Source organism: Zalophus californianus, chromosome 17 (assembly GCF_009762305.2).
Source record: "Zalophus californianus isolate mZalCal1 chromosome 17, mZalCal1.pri.v2, whole genome shotgun sequence".
NCBI classification, from domain to species: domain Eukaryota; kingdom Metazoa; phylum Chordata; class Mammalia; order Carnivora; family Otariidae; genus Zalophus; species Zalophus californianus.
In genome coordinates this window covers 14,180,438-14,198,056 of record NC_045611.1, presented here as the reverse complement: position 1 = coordinate 14,198,056, position 17,619 = coordinate 14,180,438, and the positions used below count along the sequence as shown (strand labels likewise).

At 41.2% G+C, this 17,619-nt stretch overlaps 1 protein-coding gene across 1 annotated transcript in view; it reads left to right on the top strand.

Moving 5' to 3' along the window:
• Positions 1–17,619, top strand: part of PKD1L3 (polycystin 1 like 3, transient receptor potential channel interacting) — a 61,960-nt gene that overhangs the window by 11,713 nt on the left and 32,628 nt on the right. The window contains 10 exon segments of the mRNA XM_035725260.1: positions 7,436–7,478; positions 7,481–7,671; positions 9,749–9,880; positions 12,424–12,600; positions 13,073–13,200; positions 13,293–13,419; positions 14,094–14,222; positions 14,558–14,690; positions 14,693–14,788; positions 17,283–17,476. Coding sequence (XP_035581153.1) covers positions 7,436–7,478; positions 7,481–7,671; positions 9,749–9,880; positions 12,424–12,600; positions 13,073–13,200; positions 13,293–13,419; positions 14,094–14,222; positions 14,558–14,690; positions 14,693–14,788; positions 17,283–17,476 — 1,350 coding nt within the window.

Here is a 17,619-nt window from a genome sequence, read left to right as displayed (position 1 = left end):
TCTTCTTTCTTTTTTCAAACAACTTATCAATTCCTTTTACAAAATCTTTTATAATTTTCATCTTTACAGTCATCTTCCATCCCTTCATTGTATCGACCCTTATTTTGTACATATATGTCTTTCTTCCTTTAAAATTTTAGGAGGCACTTTTTTCTAACAGACCAAAATACGGCCAAAATCTAGTGTGTGGCACTGATCTATGCACTAGCCTGATCATATTTGATCATATTCTGCTTTTTTTGTATTGTTCTGTTTTTGTTTTTATCTTTTTTTTTTTCTCTTTCTTTTTTCTCTCTTTCCCTTTCTTTTCCCCTGGTTTCAGGTCTTTTCTGATTTCTATACAGTATATTTGCTGGGGACGTTGTTAACCTGTTAGCATTTTGTTCTCTCATTCATCTATTCTCTGGACAAAATGACAAGACGAAAAAAATCACCTCAGCAAAAAGAACAAGAGGTAGTACCGTCAGCCAGGGACCTACTCAATACGGACATCAGTACAATGTCGGACCTAGAGTTCAGAATCATGACTTTAAAGATACTAGCTGGGCTTGAAAAAACCGTGGAAGTTATTAGAGAAACCCTTTCTGGAGAAATAAAAGAACGAAAATCTAACGAAGTCGAAATCAAAAAGGCTATTAATGAGGTGCAATCAAATGGGGGCACTAACTGCTAGGATAAATGAGGCAGAAGAGAGAATCAGTGATATAGAAGACCAAATGATGGACAATAAAGAGGCTGAGAAAAAGAGAGATAAACAACTACAGGATCACGAGGGCAGAATTCGAGAGATAAGTGATACGATAAGATGAAACAACATTAGAATAATTGGGATCCCAGAAGAAGAAGAAAGAGAGAGAGGGGCAGAAGGTATATTGGAGCAAATAATAGCAGAGAACTTCCCTAATGTGAGGAAGGAAACAGGCATCAAAATCCAGGAGGCACAGAGAACCCCTCTCAAAATCAATAGGTCAACCCCCCGACATCTAATAGTTAAACTTATGAGTCTCAGAGACAAAGAGAAAATCCTGAAAGCAGCTCGGGAGAAGAGATATGTAACCTACAATGGTAGAAATATTAGATTGGCAACAGACCTATCCACAGAGACCTGGCAGGCCAGAAAGGACTGGCAAGATATCTTCAGAGCACTAAACGAGAAAAATATGCAGCCAAGAATACTATATCCAGCTAGGCTGTCATTGAAAATAGACGAAGAGATAAAAAGTTTCCAGGACAAACAAAAACTAAAGGAATTTGCAAACACGAAACCAGCCCTCCAAGAAATATTGAAAGGGGTCCTCTAAGCAAAGAGAGAACCTAAAAGCAGCATAGATCAGAAAGGAACAGAGACAATATACAGTAACAGTCACCTTACAGGCAATACAATGGCACTAAATTCATACCTTTCAATAGTTACCCTGAATGTAAATGGGCTAAATGCCCCAATCAAAAGACACAGGCTATCAGATTGGATTAAAAAACAAGACCCATCGATATGCTGTCTGCAAGAGACTCATTTTAGACCCAAAGACACCCCCAGATTGAAAGGGGGTGGAAAACGATTTACCATGCTAATGGACACCAAAAGAAAGCTGGGGTGGCAATCCTTATATCAGACAAATTAGATTTTAAATCAAAGACTGTAATAAGAGATGAGGAAGGACACTATATCCTACTTAAAGGGTCTATCCAACAAGAAGATCTAACAATTGTAAATATCTATGCCCCTAACATGGGAGCAGCCAATTATATAAGGCAATTAATAACAAAAGCGAAGAAACACATTGACAACAATACAGTAATAGTGGGGAACTTTAACACCCCCCTGACTGAAATGGACAGATCATCTAAGCAAAAGATCAACAAGCAAATAAAAACTTTAAATGACACACTGGACCAAATGGACTTCACAGACATATTCAGAACATTCCATCCCAAAGCAACGGAATACACATTCTTCTCTAGTGCCCATGGAACATTCTCCAGAATTGATTACATCCTAGGTCACAAATCAGGTCTCAACCGGTACCAAAAGATTGGGATCATTTCCTGCATGTTTTCAGACCACGGTACTTTGAAACTAGAACTCAATCACAAGAGGAAAGAAAGAACTCAAATACATGGAGGCTAAAGAGCATCCTACTAAAGAATGAATGGGTCAACCAGGAAATTAAAGAAGAATTAAAATTCGTGGAAACCAATGAAAATGAAAACACAACTGTTCAAAATCTTTGGGATACAGCAAAGGCAGTCCTGAGAGGAAAGTATATAGCAATACAAGCCTTTCTCAAGAAACAAGAAAGGTCTCAAATACACAACCTAACCCTACACCTAAAGGAGCTGGAGAAAGAACAGCAAATAAAGCCTAAACCCAGCAGGAGAAGAGAAATAATAAAGATCAGAGCAGAAATCAATGAACTAGAAACCAAAAGAACAGTAGAACAGATCAACGAAACTAGGAGCTGGTTCTTTGAAAGAATTAACAAGATTGATAAACCCCTGGCCAGACTTATCAAAAAGAAAAGAGAAAGGACCCAAATCAACAAAATCATGAATGAAAGAGGAGAGATCACAACCAACACCAAAGAAATAAAAACAATTCTAAGAACATATTATGAGCAACTCTATGCCAGCAAATTAGATAACCTGGAAGAAATGGGTGCATTCCTAGAGATGTATCAACTACCAAAATTGAACCAAGAAGAAATAGAAAACCTGAACAGACCTATAGCACTAAGGAAATTGAAGCAGTCATCAAAAATCTCCCAAGAAACAAAAGCCCGGGGTCAGATGGCTTCCCAGGGGAATTCTATCAGACATTTAAAGAAGAATTAATACCTATTCTCCTGAAACTGTTCCAAAAAATAGAAATGGAAGGAAAACTTCCAAACTCATTTTATGAGGCCAGCATTACCTTGATCCCAAAACCAAAGACCCCATCAAAAAGGAGAATTACAGACCAATATCCTTGATGAACATGGATGCAAAAGTTCTCACCAAAATACTAGCCAATAGGATCCAACAGTACATTAAAAGGATTATTCACCACGACCAAGTAGGATTTATCCCCGGGCTGCAAGGCTGGTTCAACATCCACAAATCAATCAACGTGATACAATACATTAACAAAAGAAAGAACAAGAATCATAGGATCCTCTCAATAGATGCAGAAAAAGCATTTAACAAAGTACAGCATCCTTTCTTGATCAAAACTCTTCAGAGTATAGGGTTAGAGGGTACCTACCTCAATATCATAAAAGCCATCTATGAAAAACCTACAGCGAAGCTTTTCCCCTAAGATCAGGAACGCGGCAGGGATGTCCACTATCACCACTGCTATTCAACAGAGTATTAGAAGTCCTAGCCACAGCAATCAGACAACAAAAAGAAATCAAAGGCATCCAGATTGGCAAAGAGGAAGTCAAACTCTCACCCTTTGCAGATGATATGATACTGTATGTGGAAAACCCAAAAGACTCCACCCCAAAACTGCTAGAACTCATACAGGAATTCAGTAAAGTAGCAGGATATAAAATCAATGCACAGAAATGAGTGGCATTCCTATACACCAACAACAAGACAGAAGAGAGACAAATCAAGGAGTCGATCCCATTTACAGTTGCACCCAAAACCATAAGATACCTAGGAATAAATTTTACCAAAGAGGCAAAGGATCTGTACTCAGAAAACTATAAAATACTCAGGAAAGAAATTGAAGAAGACACAAAGAAATGGAAAAACGTTCCATGCTCATGGATTGGGAGAACCGACATTGTGAAGATGTCAATGCTACCTAGAGCAATCTACACATTCAATGCAATCCCCATCAAAATACCATCCACTTTTTTCAAAGAAATGGAACAAATAATCCTAAAATTTGTATGGAACCAGAAGAGACCCCGAATAGCCAGAGGAATCTTGAAAAAGAAAAGCAAAGCTGGCGGCATCACAATTCCGGACTTCCAGCTCTATTACAAAGCTGTCATCATCAAGACAGTATAGTACTGGCACAAAAACAGACACATAGATAAATGGAACAGAATCGAGAGCCCAGAAATGGACCCTCAACTCTATGGTCAACTCATCTTTGACAAAGCAGGAAAGAATGTCCAATGGCAAAATGACAGTCTCTTCAACAAATGGTGTTGGGAAAATTGGACAGCCACATGCAGAAGAATGAAACTGGACCATTTCCTTACACCACACACAAAAATAGACTCCAAATGGTTGAAAGACCTAAACGTGAGACAGGAGTCCATCAAAATCCTAAAGGAGAACACAGGCAGCAACCTCTTCGAACTCAGCCGCAGCAACTTCTTCCTAGAAACATCGCCAAAGGCAAGGGAAGCAAGGGAAAAATGAACCATTGGGATTTCATCAAGATAAAAAGCTTTTGCACAGCAAAAGAAACAGTCCACAAAACCAAAAGACAGCCGACAGAATGGGAGAAAATATTTGCAAATGACATATCAGATAAAGGGCTAGTGTCCAAAATCTATAAAGGACTTATCAAACTCAACACCCAACGAACAAATAATCCAATCAAGAAATGGGCAGAAGACATGAACAGACATTTTTCCAAAGAAGACATCAAAATGGCCCACAGACCCATGAAAAAGTGCTCAACATCGCTCGGCATCAGGGAAATCCAAATCAAAACCTCAATGAGATACCACCTCACACCAGTCAGAATGGCTAAAATTAACAAGTCAGGAAACGACAGATGTTGGCCGGGATGTGGAGAAAGGGGAACCCTCCTACACGGTTGGTGGGAATGCAAGCTGGTGCAGCCACTCTGGAAAACAGTATGGAGGTTCCTCAAACAGTTGAAAATAGAGCTACCATACGATCCAGCAATTGCACTACTGGGTATTTACCACAAAGATACAAATGTAGGGATCCAAAGGGGTACGTGCACCCCAATGTTTATAGCAGCAATGACCACAATAGCCAAACTGTGGAAAGAGCCAAGATGTCCATCGACAGATGAATGGATAAAGAAGAGGTGGTATATATACACAATGGAATATTATGCAGCCATCAAAAGGAATGAGATCTTGCCATTTGCAACGACGTGGATGGAACTGGAGGTTGTTATGCTGAGTGAAATAAGTCAATCAGAGAAAGACATGTATCATGTGACCTCACTGATATGAGGAATTCTTAATCTCAGGAAACAAACTGAGTGTTGCTGGAGTGGTGGGGGGTGGAGGGATGGGGTGGCTGGGTGATAGACATTGGGGAGGGTATGTGCTGTGGTGAGCGCTGTGAATTGTGCAAGACTGTTGAGTCGCAGATCTGTACTTCTGCGACAAATAATGCAACATATGTTAAAAGAAAAAGAAGAAAATAGCAGAAGGGGAAGAATGAGGGGGAGTAAGTCAGAGGGGGAGACAAACCATGAGAGATGATGGACTCTGAAAAACAAACTGAGGGTTCTAGAGGGGAGCGGGGTGGGGGGATGGGTTAGCCTGGTGATGGGTATTCAAGGGGGCACGTTCTGCATGGGGCACTGGGTGTTATGCACAAACAATGAATCATGGAACACTACATCAAAAACTAATGATGTAATATATGGTGATTAACATAACAATAAAAAATTAAATTTAATTTAAAAAGGGGGGAAAGAGGGTGCTGGTTGTCTCAGTTAAATGTCTGCCTTCAGCTCAGGTCATGATCCCAGGGTCCTGGGATCGAGTCCCGTATCGGGCTCCCTGCTCCGCGAGGAGCCTGCTTCTCCCTCTCCCTCTGCCTGCCGCTTCCTCTGCTTGTGCTCTCTCTCTCTATCTCTGTCTCTGACAAATAAATAAAATCTTTTTAAAAATAAATAATAGTGCGCCTGGGTGGCTCAGATGGTTAAGCGTCTGCCTTCGGCTCGGATCGTGGTCCCAGGGTCCTGGGATCGAGTCCCGCATCGGGCTCCCTGCTCCTTGGGAGCCTGCTTCTCCCTCTGCCTCTCTCTGTCTCTCTCTTTCTCTCTTTCATGAATAAATAAATAAAATCTTAAAAAAATAATAAATAAATAAATAAATAATAAGGCAAAAAATAATAAAAAAGGAAAAATACCTGAGTGGAAGGAAAATAAAAGTAGAAACTGCATAATGTATAAAATTTCAAAATCGAGAAATTTCTCAGCCTTCTTGCGTCTTTGTCCTACATAGAAACCTTTCACTGGATGTCTAAAGACAGATTTATTTACATTTACTGGACCCACTGCAAAAAATAAGCATTTCTAGATATATGAAAGAGAACAAGGATGAGGTCAAAATCCCTTAAATCAGTATTTTCCAAGCGATATTCTACAGAATAGTAACCAGCATTGCTTAAAACCTTTCCAGAAGGAAAGAAAACAAAGGTTTTTGACTGTAGGACTTCTCAGAGCCAAACCTAACCACTTCCCACCAGCCTCACCATTATCACACGGTGATCTAAGCCACCATCATCTCCCAGGCAAACTTTGCATCTGCCTCCTGCTTATCTCCCTGCTTCTGCCCTTGGCCCATTGCTGTCAGTCCTCAACACAGCAGTCAGAGGAGTGATCCCTTACAACACAAGTCAACTCCTGCTGTGGCTCCTCAAAGCCCCCGACGTCTTCCCATCTCATTCAAGGTAAAATGACTCTCTTCTCCTTTGCCTGACATGTGAATGCTCTCCCCAGTCCCATCCGTCATCCCCACCCCCACCCCCAGGATCTTACTGATCTCCCCAACGTCCCAGTTCTGCTCATCTGGCTTCCTGTTCTTCCTCAGACAGACCCATCAGGCTGTGACCTCAGGGCCTTTGCACTTCTCAGATGCCCATCTCCAATATATTGTCAGAACTTTCTCCCTTTATTTCAACTCTCAGCAAAAATGCTGTCTCCATACATCTGAGCACTTTATCTGAAACACACCCTTTCATTTCATCCACTTACTCTTATTGTTTTTCTTCATGGCACTGATTTAATACATAGTATAATTTGCCTCCACTATGAAAATGAAGGCTCCATGAGGGCTAGAACTTGGCTTATTTTGTTCATTGCTGTATCCTTAGTTCCCCAGGACATGGCTTAGCATGTGGTAGAGGTTTAATTATAATTTATTGAATGGTTGATAATAAATACACAAATGTAAATTGTGAATCTTTTTTATTTAAATTCAATTATTTAACATATAGTGTATTTTTTAGTTTCAGAGGTAGAATTTAGTGATTTATCAGTTGCATATAACACCCAGTGCCCATCGCATCAAGTGCCCTCCTTTTTTTTTTTTTGTAAATTGTGAATCTTAAAGAGGGTAATATGCCACATTTTCAAAACTGTTTGAGCACTGGATCTTTTTGAGAGAAATGCCCATTAATATCTTGTGGGACATGGGAGAGCCAGAATAATTTTGGAAACACTGCCTTAATTTTCACATGGTAAAATCTGATTCGGCCTCTTCCCTTACGTACCTCTCAGTCCAAGACCCTTTGTCTTCCCCTCAGCCCATTTCCTTCTGCCCTTGGCAGGTCCTGGCAGTGACCTCGGCGCCTGCCAGCCAGCATCTTCCTAGTACCCCAGCACTCACCGGGCCTGTGCCTGAAACACGGTCTGTGCAAGCTCTGGTAGAGGTGACCTCAAGCCCCAGAGAGGATTCCCAGGTGGAGGTCTTCACCATTCACCTACGAACATCACTTCAGGATGCATCCGATCAGGTAAATACAGAAAACCAAGGTCACCCTGGGGACCTTTGTGACGCTGCGAAAAGTACTTCTATTATTTCCTTCTGTTTTGGTGATGCTTCAAGAATAGCCATGTAAGGAAGGGGCCCAGTTCACCCTCTACCTCTGAGCAGAGCTCTCCCGCAGAATGCCTGACACACGAGCACGTGCCCCAGTGAAAAGCAAGCACTGAGCGAGCCCATGGAAATAGCCCACAATGGGTTCCATACCCACTTCAGGATTTTCATGTCTTGTTTTTATTTAATGCTCTTATGTTTAGTGCTTCAGATGGGGAGGAGGTTTTGTCCACCTGCCCCAGTTTTCCAGCAGTGGCACACCCTTCTGGACTGTTCTTCCTACTCAGCATCCCAGTTCCCCTTCCCCTCTGTTCCCTTTTCCCCCACAAACTTCAAAAAAAAAAAAGCAAAGCCACTTTGATCATGTTGACTGAAGAAAATCATCCCGCTTCTCCCTATATATATATTATTTTTCAGAACAAGCCCTACTTATATGTAATCTAACATTTCTTTGCTGAAAGATAATCCTGTTTATGTTGGATCTGCTACCAGCGTGAATTGGAACTAGATGTTCACTCTTGTTTCAGTTAGCACTGTGTTCTCCTGGCAGAAAAACTCATCTCCAGTAGCTTAAACACAGAGTGCCTTGTTTTCCTTAAATAGAAGTCTGTAGTGTAGAATACCCAAAAAGGCCTACAGATAAATTATTAGAAACATTACGAGAACTTGTCAGTGTTGCTGAATACCAGATCAATATACTAAAGCTAATTGTACTTTTACATATCAGCATCAATCAGTTAGAAAATTAGATTTTTTTTTTTTTTTTAAAGATAGAATAGCGGGGCCTCCTGGTGGCTCCATCAGTTAAGTGTCTGACTCTTGATTTTGGCCATGCACTCAGCGAGGAGCCGGTTTAGGATTCCCCCTCTCCCCTGCCCCTCCCCGCCCCACCTAGCACAGGGTCTCTTTCTTAAAAAAAAAAAAAAAAAAAAAAAGGTAGAATAGCAAGTACGTAGGCGTAAATGTAACCAAAGATGGGCACAACTTGTATGGAGACAACTCTAAAGCTTTATTAAGAGCCATTAAAGAAAGGCGAAGAAAATGGTGAGATCTATCATGGTTCAGCCCAGCTCTGAAACATCAAATAAGCTATCAGTGCCTTTCTGGCTATAGCTAGAATGGCATTAAACAGGACCTGACCTCCCCTCGAAAACATGCAGTTGGGTGGCACCTGGATCTCACTCATACCTTTATTCCTGCTTATTTACACCTTGGTCCCAAAGAATGAAACCAAAACTGGGTGGTCCTCAACTCTAAGATCATTCTGTAACTGATCTAACCTGCAAACCCTGTGAATTACAAATAACCCTATTCAATGGTATGGCCCACAAGGGCTGGATCGTGACCAACTTTAACAGCTCTAACTCCTGAACCCAGCTGCACACAGTAGGCATTTAATAAAGATTTACTGACTACTGACTGAATTAAGCGGCAGTGGGTTGTTCTCTAGAAATGGAACTACGTAGCTGGTGTAAACAGAGATTTCTCAGGGCAGGACTTCCGGTTCAAAAGCAGTAGCCTCTTAAAGTTTTGGGACCACATCCAGAGTTGTGGGTTTGTTTTCTCAGAAACTACCATATTCAGGTACTTCCCTCTCGAACATGAACTCTTGAATCAAGGGACATAAACCAGTGGGAAACCTGAGGAGATAAGCCTACTCCTGAATAGAAAAGTTTGTTTTTGTTGTGATTTCCAGGTGTTTCCCTCACTTTTGATCATGGCCATGAGATTTAAACCTCTCTCATAAATCTTATTTCCGGACCCATCTGTCCCTCTATCAATCATTGTATGACTGTGGTACCTATTCCTCTACCCTGTGAAAGAGGGGAAAATTCTATCTGCTTGCGGAAACGCTTCTGAAAGTAATACGTGTTATGAGGAGCCTGTGATTCATCAAGTTTGTCCTGTCAATTCTTGTTAAAACAATGTCTCAAACTACTAAAGTGCAGTCATTTTCTTTAAATAATTTTGGCAAAATCCTTCATTCCCAGAAGGTCGTAGACGAGATAGCAGGGAACTTGAGCAAACCGATTCACGGTTTGCAAACTCACAGCAAACTACAGACAGCTTGTGAGATGATCCAGAAATGGACAGCCTTTATCCCAGGATTTTCTGAGTCAGCTCAGGTAAGCAGAGGATGATTGGGAGGAAACGAGATAGGAGAAAGGGGGAAGCAAAACAGAGAAAAGGTGTATAAAACAGAAAATACAAAATCTGGAGATGGTGCCCTGTGGAGAATTTAGCCTTATGAACTATTTTATGGAGACCCAATATAATATTTAGCCAGTGTATTTGTACCTTTGACTCTGAAGATCGCAAATAAATTAATCAGTAATGACTTTCTGAGATATGCTGTGTTTCTTTTGTTCATTTATCAGGTTACTGCCTTTCTGATATATTTGCTAGACATTACGGGAGACAGAAATAGATCCACTCCTTGCCCAAGATAGAGCATTTCAGCTCTGAAACAGACATCGGCCTTCAGTGCCCCATGATATTTGCATTTGTGGCTGCCACAAATGTTCTTTGTGCCTGTCTCTACTCCCTACACATAAGTAAATTAAGGGCCTAGGATTCGTGAGAATTTTCATTTTTTCTTTTCCATGCTCTGTATTTTCAGATATTCTGCAATAAGCCTATAAATGTAATCTGTGCCATTTTATTTGGGCTTCTTTTTTTTTTTTTTTTTTTTTTTTTTTTTGAGAGAGAAAGAGAGAGAGAAAGAGAACACATGTGCGGGCGGGCGGGCGGGTGGGGGTGCAGAGGGAGAGAGAGAGAACCTTAAGCAGGCTCCATGCCCAGCGCTGAGCCCTGACGTGGGGGCTCATTCTTAGGACCCTGAGACCATGACCTGAGCCAAAATCGAGAGTCAGATGCTTAACCGACTGAGCCTCCCAGGTACCCCTATTTGGACTTCTTAATTACGGAAATAATGCATGATTGTTATTTAAAAATCTGAACAAGAGCATATAAACTTACAAACCAAAAGCCCTCACCATCTTTGTCCTTCTAGCTAATCCCATTCTCTAGATGTAGTCGCTATTATCAGATTATCATTAATTTGTCACGCATAGCCTGCCAGACTTTTTTCTATGCATAGACAAGTTTGTCGATTTAACAAAAATGGGGTTAAAGTATACACATTTTTCAGCCTGTTGATTTTTTTTTTACTTAATGCTGTGTCATGGATATCTTTTTGTGTCAGTACACGTAAATGAACCAATAATTCTTCATGTGCATTTGGACATTTTTCACTTGTCTACTCTCAGAAATAACATACCCATGAACATCCATGTCCCTATGTCACTAAGTACTTATGCAACTATTTCTGTGCAATAGAGTGCCAGAGATAGAAGTGAGGGGCTTTTGCATTTTCTTTCTTTTTTTTTTAAGATTTTATTTATTTATTTGACAGAGAGAGACATAGCGAGAGAGGGAACACAAGCAGGGGGAGTGGGAGAGGGAGAAGCAGGCTTCTGCCGAGCAGGGAGCCCGATGTAGGGCTCAATCCCAGGACCCTGGGATCATGGCCTGAGCTGAAGGCAGCTGCTTAATGACTGAGCCACCCGGGCGCCCCAGGGGCTTTTGCATTTTCAATAGATGACAAAATAGTCTTTCAAGAGGTACTGTTTGGGGACGCTTGGGTGGCTTGGTTGAGCATCTAACTCTTGATTTTGGCTCAGGTCATGATCTCGGGATCATGGGATCAAGCCAGCATGGAGCCTGCTTTGGATTCTCTCTCTCTCTCTCTCTCTCTCCCCCTCCCTCCCCCTCTGCCTCCCCCGCCATGTGTCTCTCTCTCTCAAATAAATAAACAGGCACTGTTTTACATCCCCACCAACCATTGCCCCACACTTTCCCAATTTCAAAAGCAAGAAAAGAAAGAAAAGGAGGAGGGAACATTTTATTGATTACTAAGGAGGTTGAACATCATAATATGTATTGATTGACCATGTGTATTTCTCCTCTCCATTGCTTTTTCATGTCCTTTGTCCATTTTCCCCCCAGTGGGTTGTTTGTCATTTTTCTTATGTGTTTGTAAGAAAGCTTTATTATTGATGTTGACCTTTTGTTATATGTGTTGTAAATATTTTGTGCTCATGTCTTATTTTTTAATTTTGTCTACTGGATCTTTTTTATGCAGAAGTTTTTAATAAGTGTTACTTTGAAACAAAAACATTTCAAAAGCAAAATAGTTTTACCTATAGTGGATATTCTGTCAATTTGCTTAACCTTCTTACTTGTTTTGCATGAGAACAACCTACCGAAAGGAGAATTGGGGTCTTCTGTTTCACTTAGAATTTTTCTTGTTCTCTATGTTAAGTCAATCTTGAAGCCTTTTGAGACCCAAGTTTCAAGGGATAGTATACTCAGTGTTCCAGCCACTACTGCTCTTTTCCTTTTTTTAGCTTAGTTTTTTGAATTAGCTATTTGATAGTTACCACTCCAGGAGGGTTCTGTCGGTTCCTTGGAATAACATGAAATACGAATCCTCCCTGTAGGTCATAGCTAACATATTTTCGTTTCCTGCCAAGTTATAATAGTGCTTTTTATAAAAATATGTTTGAAATGCATAAAGAACCTTGAACTTCTGATAAGAAGAACACAAATAAATTTAAAACAGGCAGAAACAGCTCAGGGGTGTGTGTTTGCTTCCTAAAACTCCCAGGTAAGTGTCCTCAGTCCCCTTGTTGACCTGAATGAGCAGTTACCTGAGAAGGCACTTAAGATCAACAGCAGTCTGAGCTTCAAAAACCCCATGACCGTCTGCTTCGTTTACTCCCTCGACAGTGTCATGGAAGCTGGTGAAGCCAGTCTGCAAAGATCCAAGCATGACATTGAGCAGGTAGGTGCAGAAGATGCTGATGTTGTTCTCATTTTAGAAACTTTTTAATCTTGGGAAGCCTGGGTGGCTCAGTTGGTTGAGCATCCAACTCTTGATTTTGACTCAGGTCGTGATCTCAGGGTCGTGAGATCAAGTCCATTGTCAGGCTCTGTGCTGGGTGGGGAGTCTGCTTGAGACTCTCCCTCTCCCTCTGCCCCTCTCTCTCTCTCCTCCTCTTAAAAAAATAAATAAATAAAAAGGTCCAGGACAGCTTCTATAATGGAACAAAGAAATATGTCCTTGGGTAGCCCTCTTAGTTGATACAAAGGATGGTGAGTCTTTAGCCAGACTGGAAGTACTTTCTTTGGGTCCTTTCCAAAGAATGTCACCTTTCCTTATTTCACCATCAAGATCTTTGTCCCCTGTCCAACCCCTCTAAAACCATTATCCACTGAGGTTACTCAGGTCACGTGGTGTTTCCTTCTAAGTGTAGGTAGAATATATGCTGGAAACGGCCTTGCTGGCCCTTGGGAAGATCCAGGAAGCATTTCTACAGCAGAACCAGTTTTCTGGGTCTTTAGTGACTTTGACCTCTTCGGTTGCTACTCTGATGCTGAGCAGGTAACAGGAGGAGTGGGGAGAGGTTCATTTTAGGTTTTGGATCTTTAGAAAATACACAGAAATTGATTTCTCTTTAATTTCTCCTTCCTTAGCCAAAACATGTCAACCTGGCCTCTGAGCTCCTACACCCTCTGGTCCTCAGCACCTGTGAGGTTAGGCTTTCCATCAGCCTCAGCTTTGCAAGAGCTCTTGAACAGACACCCTGGAGTTAATGTCCAAGTGAGTGTAAAATTGATTCTGATACAAATGGAAATGAGATTGATGGCTGCAGGCATTTGAGTGTACCACAAAGGGGATGCACCATGAAATGTAAGCTCACCAGACCAAACAAGAGAAGGCTGGGTGCCCTGGATTTCTGTTTTATGATGTCAGGAATGGAGGCCTTTAAAAATGATCCATGGTAGAGGTTGGGAGCATTAACTAGACTTCTGGATTTGACAGTTTCTGTGTTATGGTTTGAATTGTTCTCATCACTTCACTATGTACATACAAAGCTGGGAATACCTGAATAAGTATTCACTCTATATATCAACTTAGCCATATCAGTATATACTGTATTTCAGTATATTGTATTTCTTACCCAACAAACAGAAGTAAGGTTGGTACCTTGTCCTGGAGAGCAGAATTCTCAACTTCCTAGTAATCATGAATCCTCCAGGTATGAAGATGTAAAAAAAAATAATAATTCTGAGGGTCCCAAGTAAATGACTCATCTTTAATTAATTCTTTCCCATATGATGTTCTAATGAGAAGTATTATTTCATTTGAGATATGAGCAAGGGGAAAAATCCCAACATTTACTTTAATTTTTGATATCTGACACCTTATTACCTATCAGGGTGCTATTTCTAAAGATTTCAGCAATGGGTGAAACTGAGTTTTCTTGTCTGTAGGTAACAGGACTAGTTTTCAATCCCTTCAGGGATTTTGATGACAAGAACATTGTTGGAAACATCAGAAGTGTGTTCCTAAGCTCTAATCATAAATTGTTCCAAGTTGATGATTTAATGGAAGATATTGAGGTATGACTTGATTACTAGGGAATGAAAGAGAAGGGAATAGGAATTCTTGGAGAACAGAATGGAAGAAAGTCATGTTAGATTCACATCAGTGCCATTATTTGATTATTCACATCTTCACTTGGGAACTTATACATGGAGATTACCTTACCTTTAGGGGAAGGTGTTTTAGGTCGGAGGTTGTATATTGTCCCTTAACCCCTGGCTCTGTGTTACCTGTTAAAGCTCAGAGAGAAAGACTTAGGAAGTTACATTCCATTATCACTAGAAAGGAGACTGAAAGACATCAATGGATGAACCATCTTGAACTTGAAGATTGATTAACTGTCTTCTTCTAGATCATACTGTGGAGAAATGTTAGCATGGAAATCCATCCTACCAGCCTCAACGTGAGCTTGGATCATTTTATTGTCATAGTGAACATCACTTCCCTGGAGAGATCCCTGATCGTGTGCATACAACCTGAAAGTCCCTTTTAATGACACTCTATCTGGGGTTCCAGTATCAGCCTAACCACACCCACTTCAACCTGAACATCACCGTGCCAAAGAATCAGGTGTGGCAAAAAGGTAAAGCCCTAAACAGAAACTTCCTTTGAAATGCATTTCCTCCTTCTTCTTTTTTTTTTCACTTTTTATTTCGAGATAACTGTAGGTTCTCGTGGAATTGTGAAAAGTAAAACAGATCTCATACACTTCATCCAGTTTATCCTAATGGTGACATCTTGCATAACTATAGCACAATATCCTAACTGGGAAATGACACTGATACCATATGTTGACCTCATTTGGATTCACCATGCAACCATGCACTCGTGTATGTGTGTTTATTAGTTCTATGTAGTTTTATCACATGTATAATTTTTTTTAAAATTTTTTTAAGATTTTATTTATTTATTTGAGAGAGAGAATGAGAGAGAGAGAGAGAGCATGAGAGAGGGGAGGGTCAGAGGGAGAAGCAGACTCCCCGCCGAGCAGGGAGCCTGATGTGGGACTCGACCCTGGGACTCCAGGATCATGACCTGAGCCGAAGGCAGCTGCTTAACCAACTGAGCCACCCAGGCGCCCACATGTATAATTTTTTTTTAAGATTTTATTTATTTGACAGAGAGAGACACAGCAAGAGAGGGAACACAAGCAGGGGGAGTGGGAGAGGGAGAAGCAGGCTTCCCGCTGAGCAGGGAGCCCGATGCGGGGCTCGATCCCAGGACCCTGGGATCATGACCTGAGCCGAAGGCAGACGCTTAACGACTGAGCCACCCAGACACCCCTCACATGTATAATTTATACATGACCATGAAATGCATTTTTTAAAAAGATAAATTGTTGAATGGATCAAGATTTATATGTGATAAAGCAAATTTAGTAGAATGTTTTTTTGTTTAAGTTTTACTCATTTAAGTAGTCTTCACACCCCATGTGGGGCTCGAACTCATGCCCTGAGATCAAGAGTCACATGCTCTTCTAGTATGTGTGCTGCCCAAGTGAGCACAAGAGTCGCATGCTCTTCTGACTGAGCCAGCCAAGTGCTCCAAGTTTAGTAAAATGTTAATTATAGAATCTATTCAGTGATTATTTGTGTGTTCACTGTATAATAGTCAACTTTCTGTATGGTTGAACATTTCCATGATGTTGAGAAGTAAAATTCCAGCATAGTGGGTTATATCTATATTTCAAACTTCATGTCTAATCTTAGATTTGGATAAGGACAGAGATGTCTCAGTAAGTCTTGGTGTAATACCAGATGGACTACATTGTAGCTTAGAATAGCTAAGAATTCCTGTGATACATAAACAGGGCCTAGATATACTTGACCAAAAAACGTAGTCACTGGATATCAACTTTAAAAGTAGTACTGGGGGATATGGAGGGTAACGGGGTGATGGACGTTGAGGAGGGCGCGTGATGTAATGAGCACTGGGTGTTATATAAGACTGATGCATCACTGAACTCTACCTCTGAAACTAGTAATACACTATGTTAATTGAATTTAAATAAATAAAATTATTCTAAAACTAACAACAAAAATAAATAAATGTAGTACTGGGAAGTCTTCAGAGCTACCCTTTGCATTTAAAAAAATGGGGTGGGGGCAGTCATCGGAATGGATATATCATGTTGTAGTCTCCTTCTATTATGGTCTGCCCGGGTTGAATGAGCTACTTCTGGCTCTGGTGTAGGCCTCACTGACACAGGAATGCTCACGTTTTAGGCTCTTCTTGTTCTTAGAGCACCTGTGGCAGCATCTCTCACTATGGGGCTACCAAAAGGCTCGCTCCCGATTCAGAGCAGGCACTCCCATTTTCCTTGCCAGTCTTGCCGGTGTCATGTCGGTTGGAGCTGGAAGGGATATTAGACATCCTCTGGTCCAGAGTCCTTGTTTGAAAGTGAGAAAACTAGGGAGATTGTGGGACTTTCCTTAGCCCTTCCCAGCCACACGGTGGCAGAGCTGGGCCTGGAATCAGGGCTCTTTCCTGGAACCGCTCTGTTCCCATCCTTGCTTCATCTTGGGCTTCTTTTCTTAGCTAGGTCTTGTAGCTACTCACTTTGATGGGTGACGATTTCATTTTTCTAAAACTCATAATATATTCTGATTCATTAGACCTAAATCTTCATTTATCAAAAAAAAAAAAAAATACGATTTCTTATTGGAACAGGAGTAATCCAGAGCCCCAGGTTGTATCACTGGTCACTTTCCTTAAAATGATTTGTGGGGCGCCTGGGTGGCGCAGTCAGTTAAGCATCTGACTCTTGGTTTCAGCTCAGGTCATGATCTCAGGGTCGTGGGATCCAGCCCCGTGTTGGGCTCCACGCTCAGCACAGAGTTTCTCTGCTTGAGCTTCTCTCTTCCTCTGCCCCTCCTGTTCATGTGCGCTCAAACACTCTCTCTCTCTCACTCTCTCTCAAATCTTAAAAAAAAAATAAAATCATTTGTAAGTCTAGGCTTAATCATTTCCCCATTTATAAAATAAAATAATGATAATAATAGATCCTTCATAAGGAAGGTTCTCACGGTACTTTTGTCCCATTTGAAATGCACCTAAGCACTGTTCTTGGTTCTCAGATGAGGAATATACATGGGTGCTGACTCCAGAGAGTCTGCAGTATGGGACCGGCACCTACCACCTAACAGCCGCGTTGAACAAGAGCCAGGAGAGTGCCCAGCAGATGCCCACCCTGTTCTCGGTGGTGACAGCCGTCACGCAGTGTTATTTCTGGGACAGCCACAACAGCACGTGGAAGAGCGGTGGATGCCACGTAAGAAGTCACACCACTTCCTCTTTCTCTCCCGCCTGAGCTGGCATGAAACGCAGAGCTTCTTTTACCTCGTTTGGGTGGGCCCAGAAAGAAAATTCATCAGAGGGGAAATAAGTCAGCCTGGGAAAAAGAGAAGGATTGTG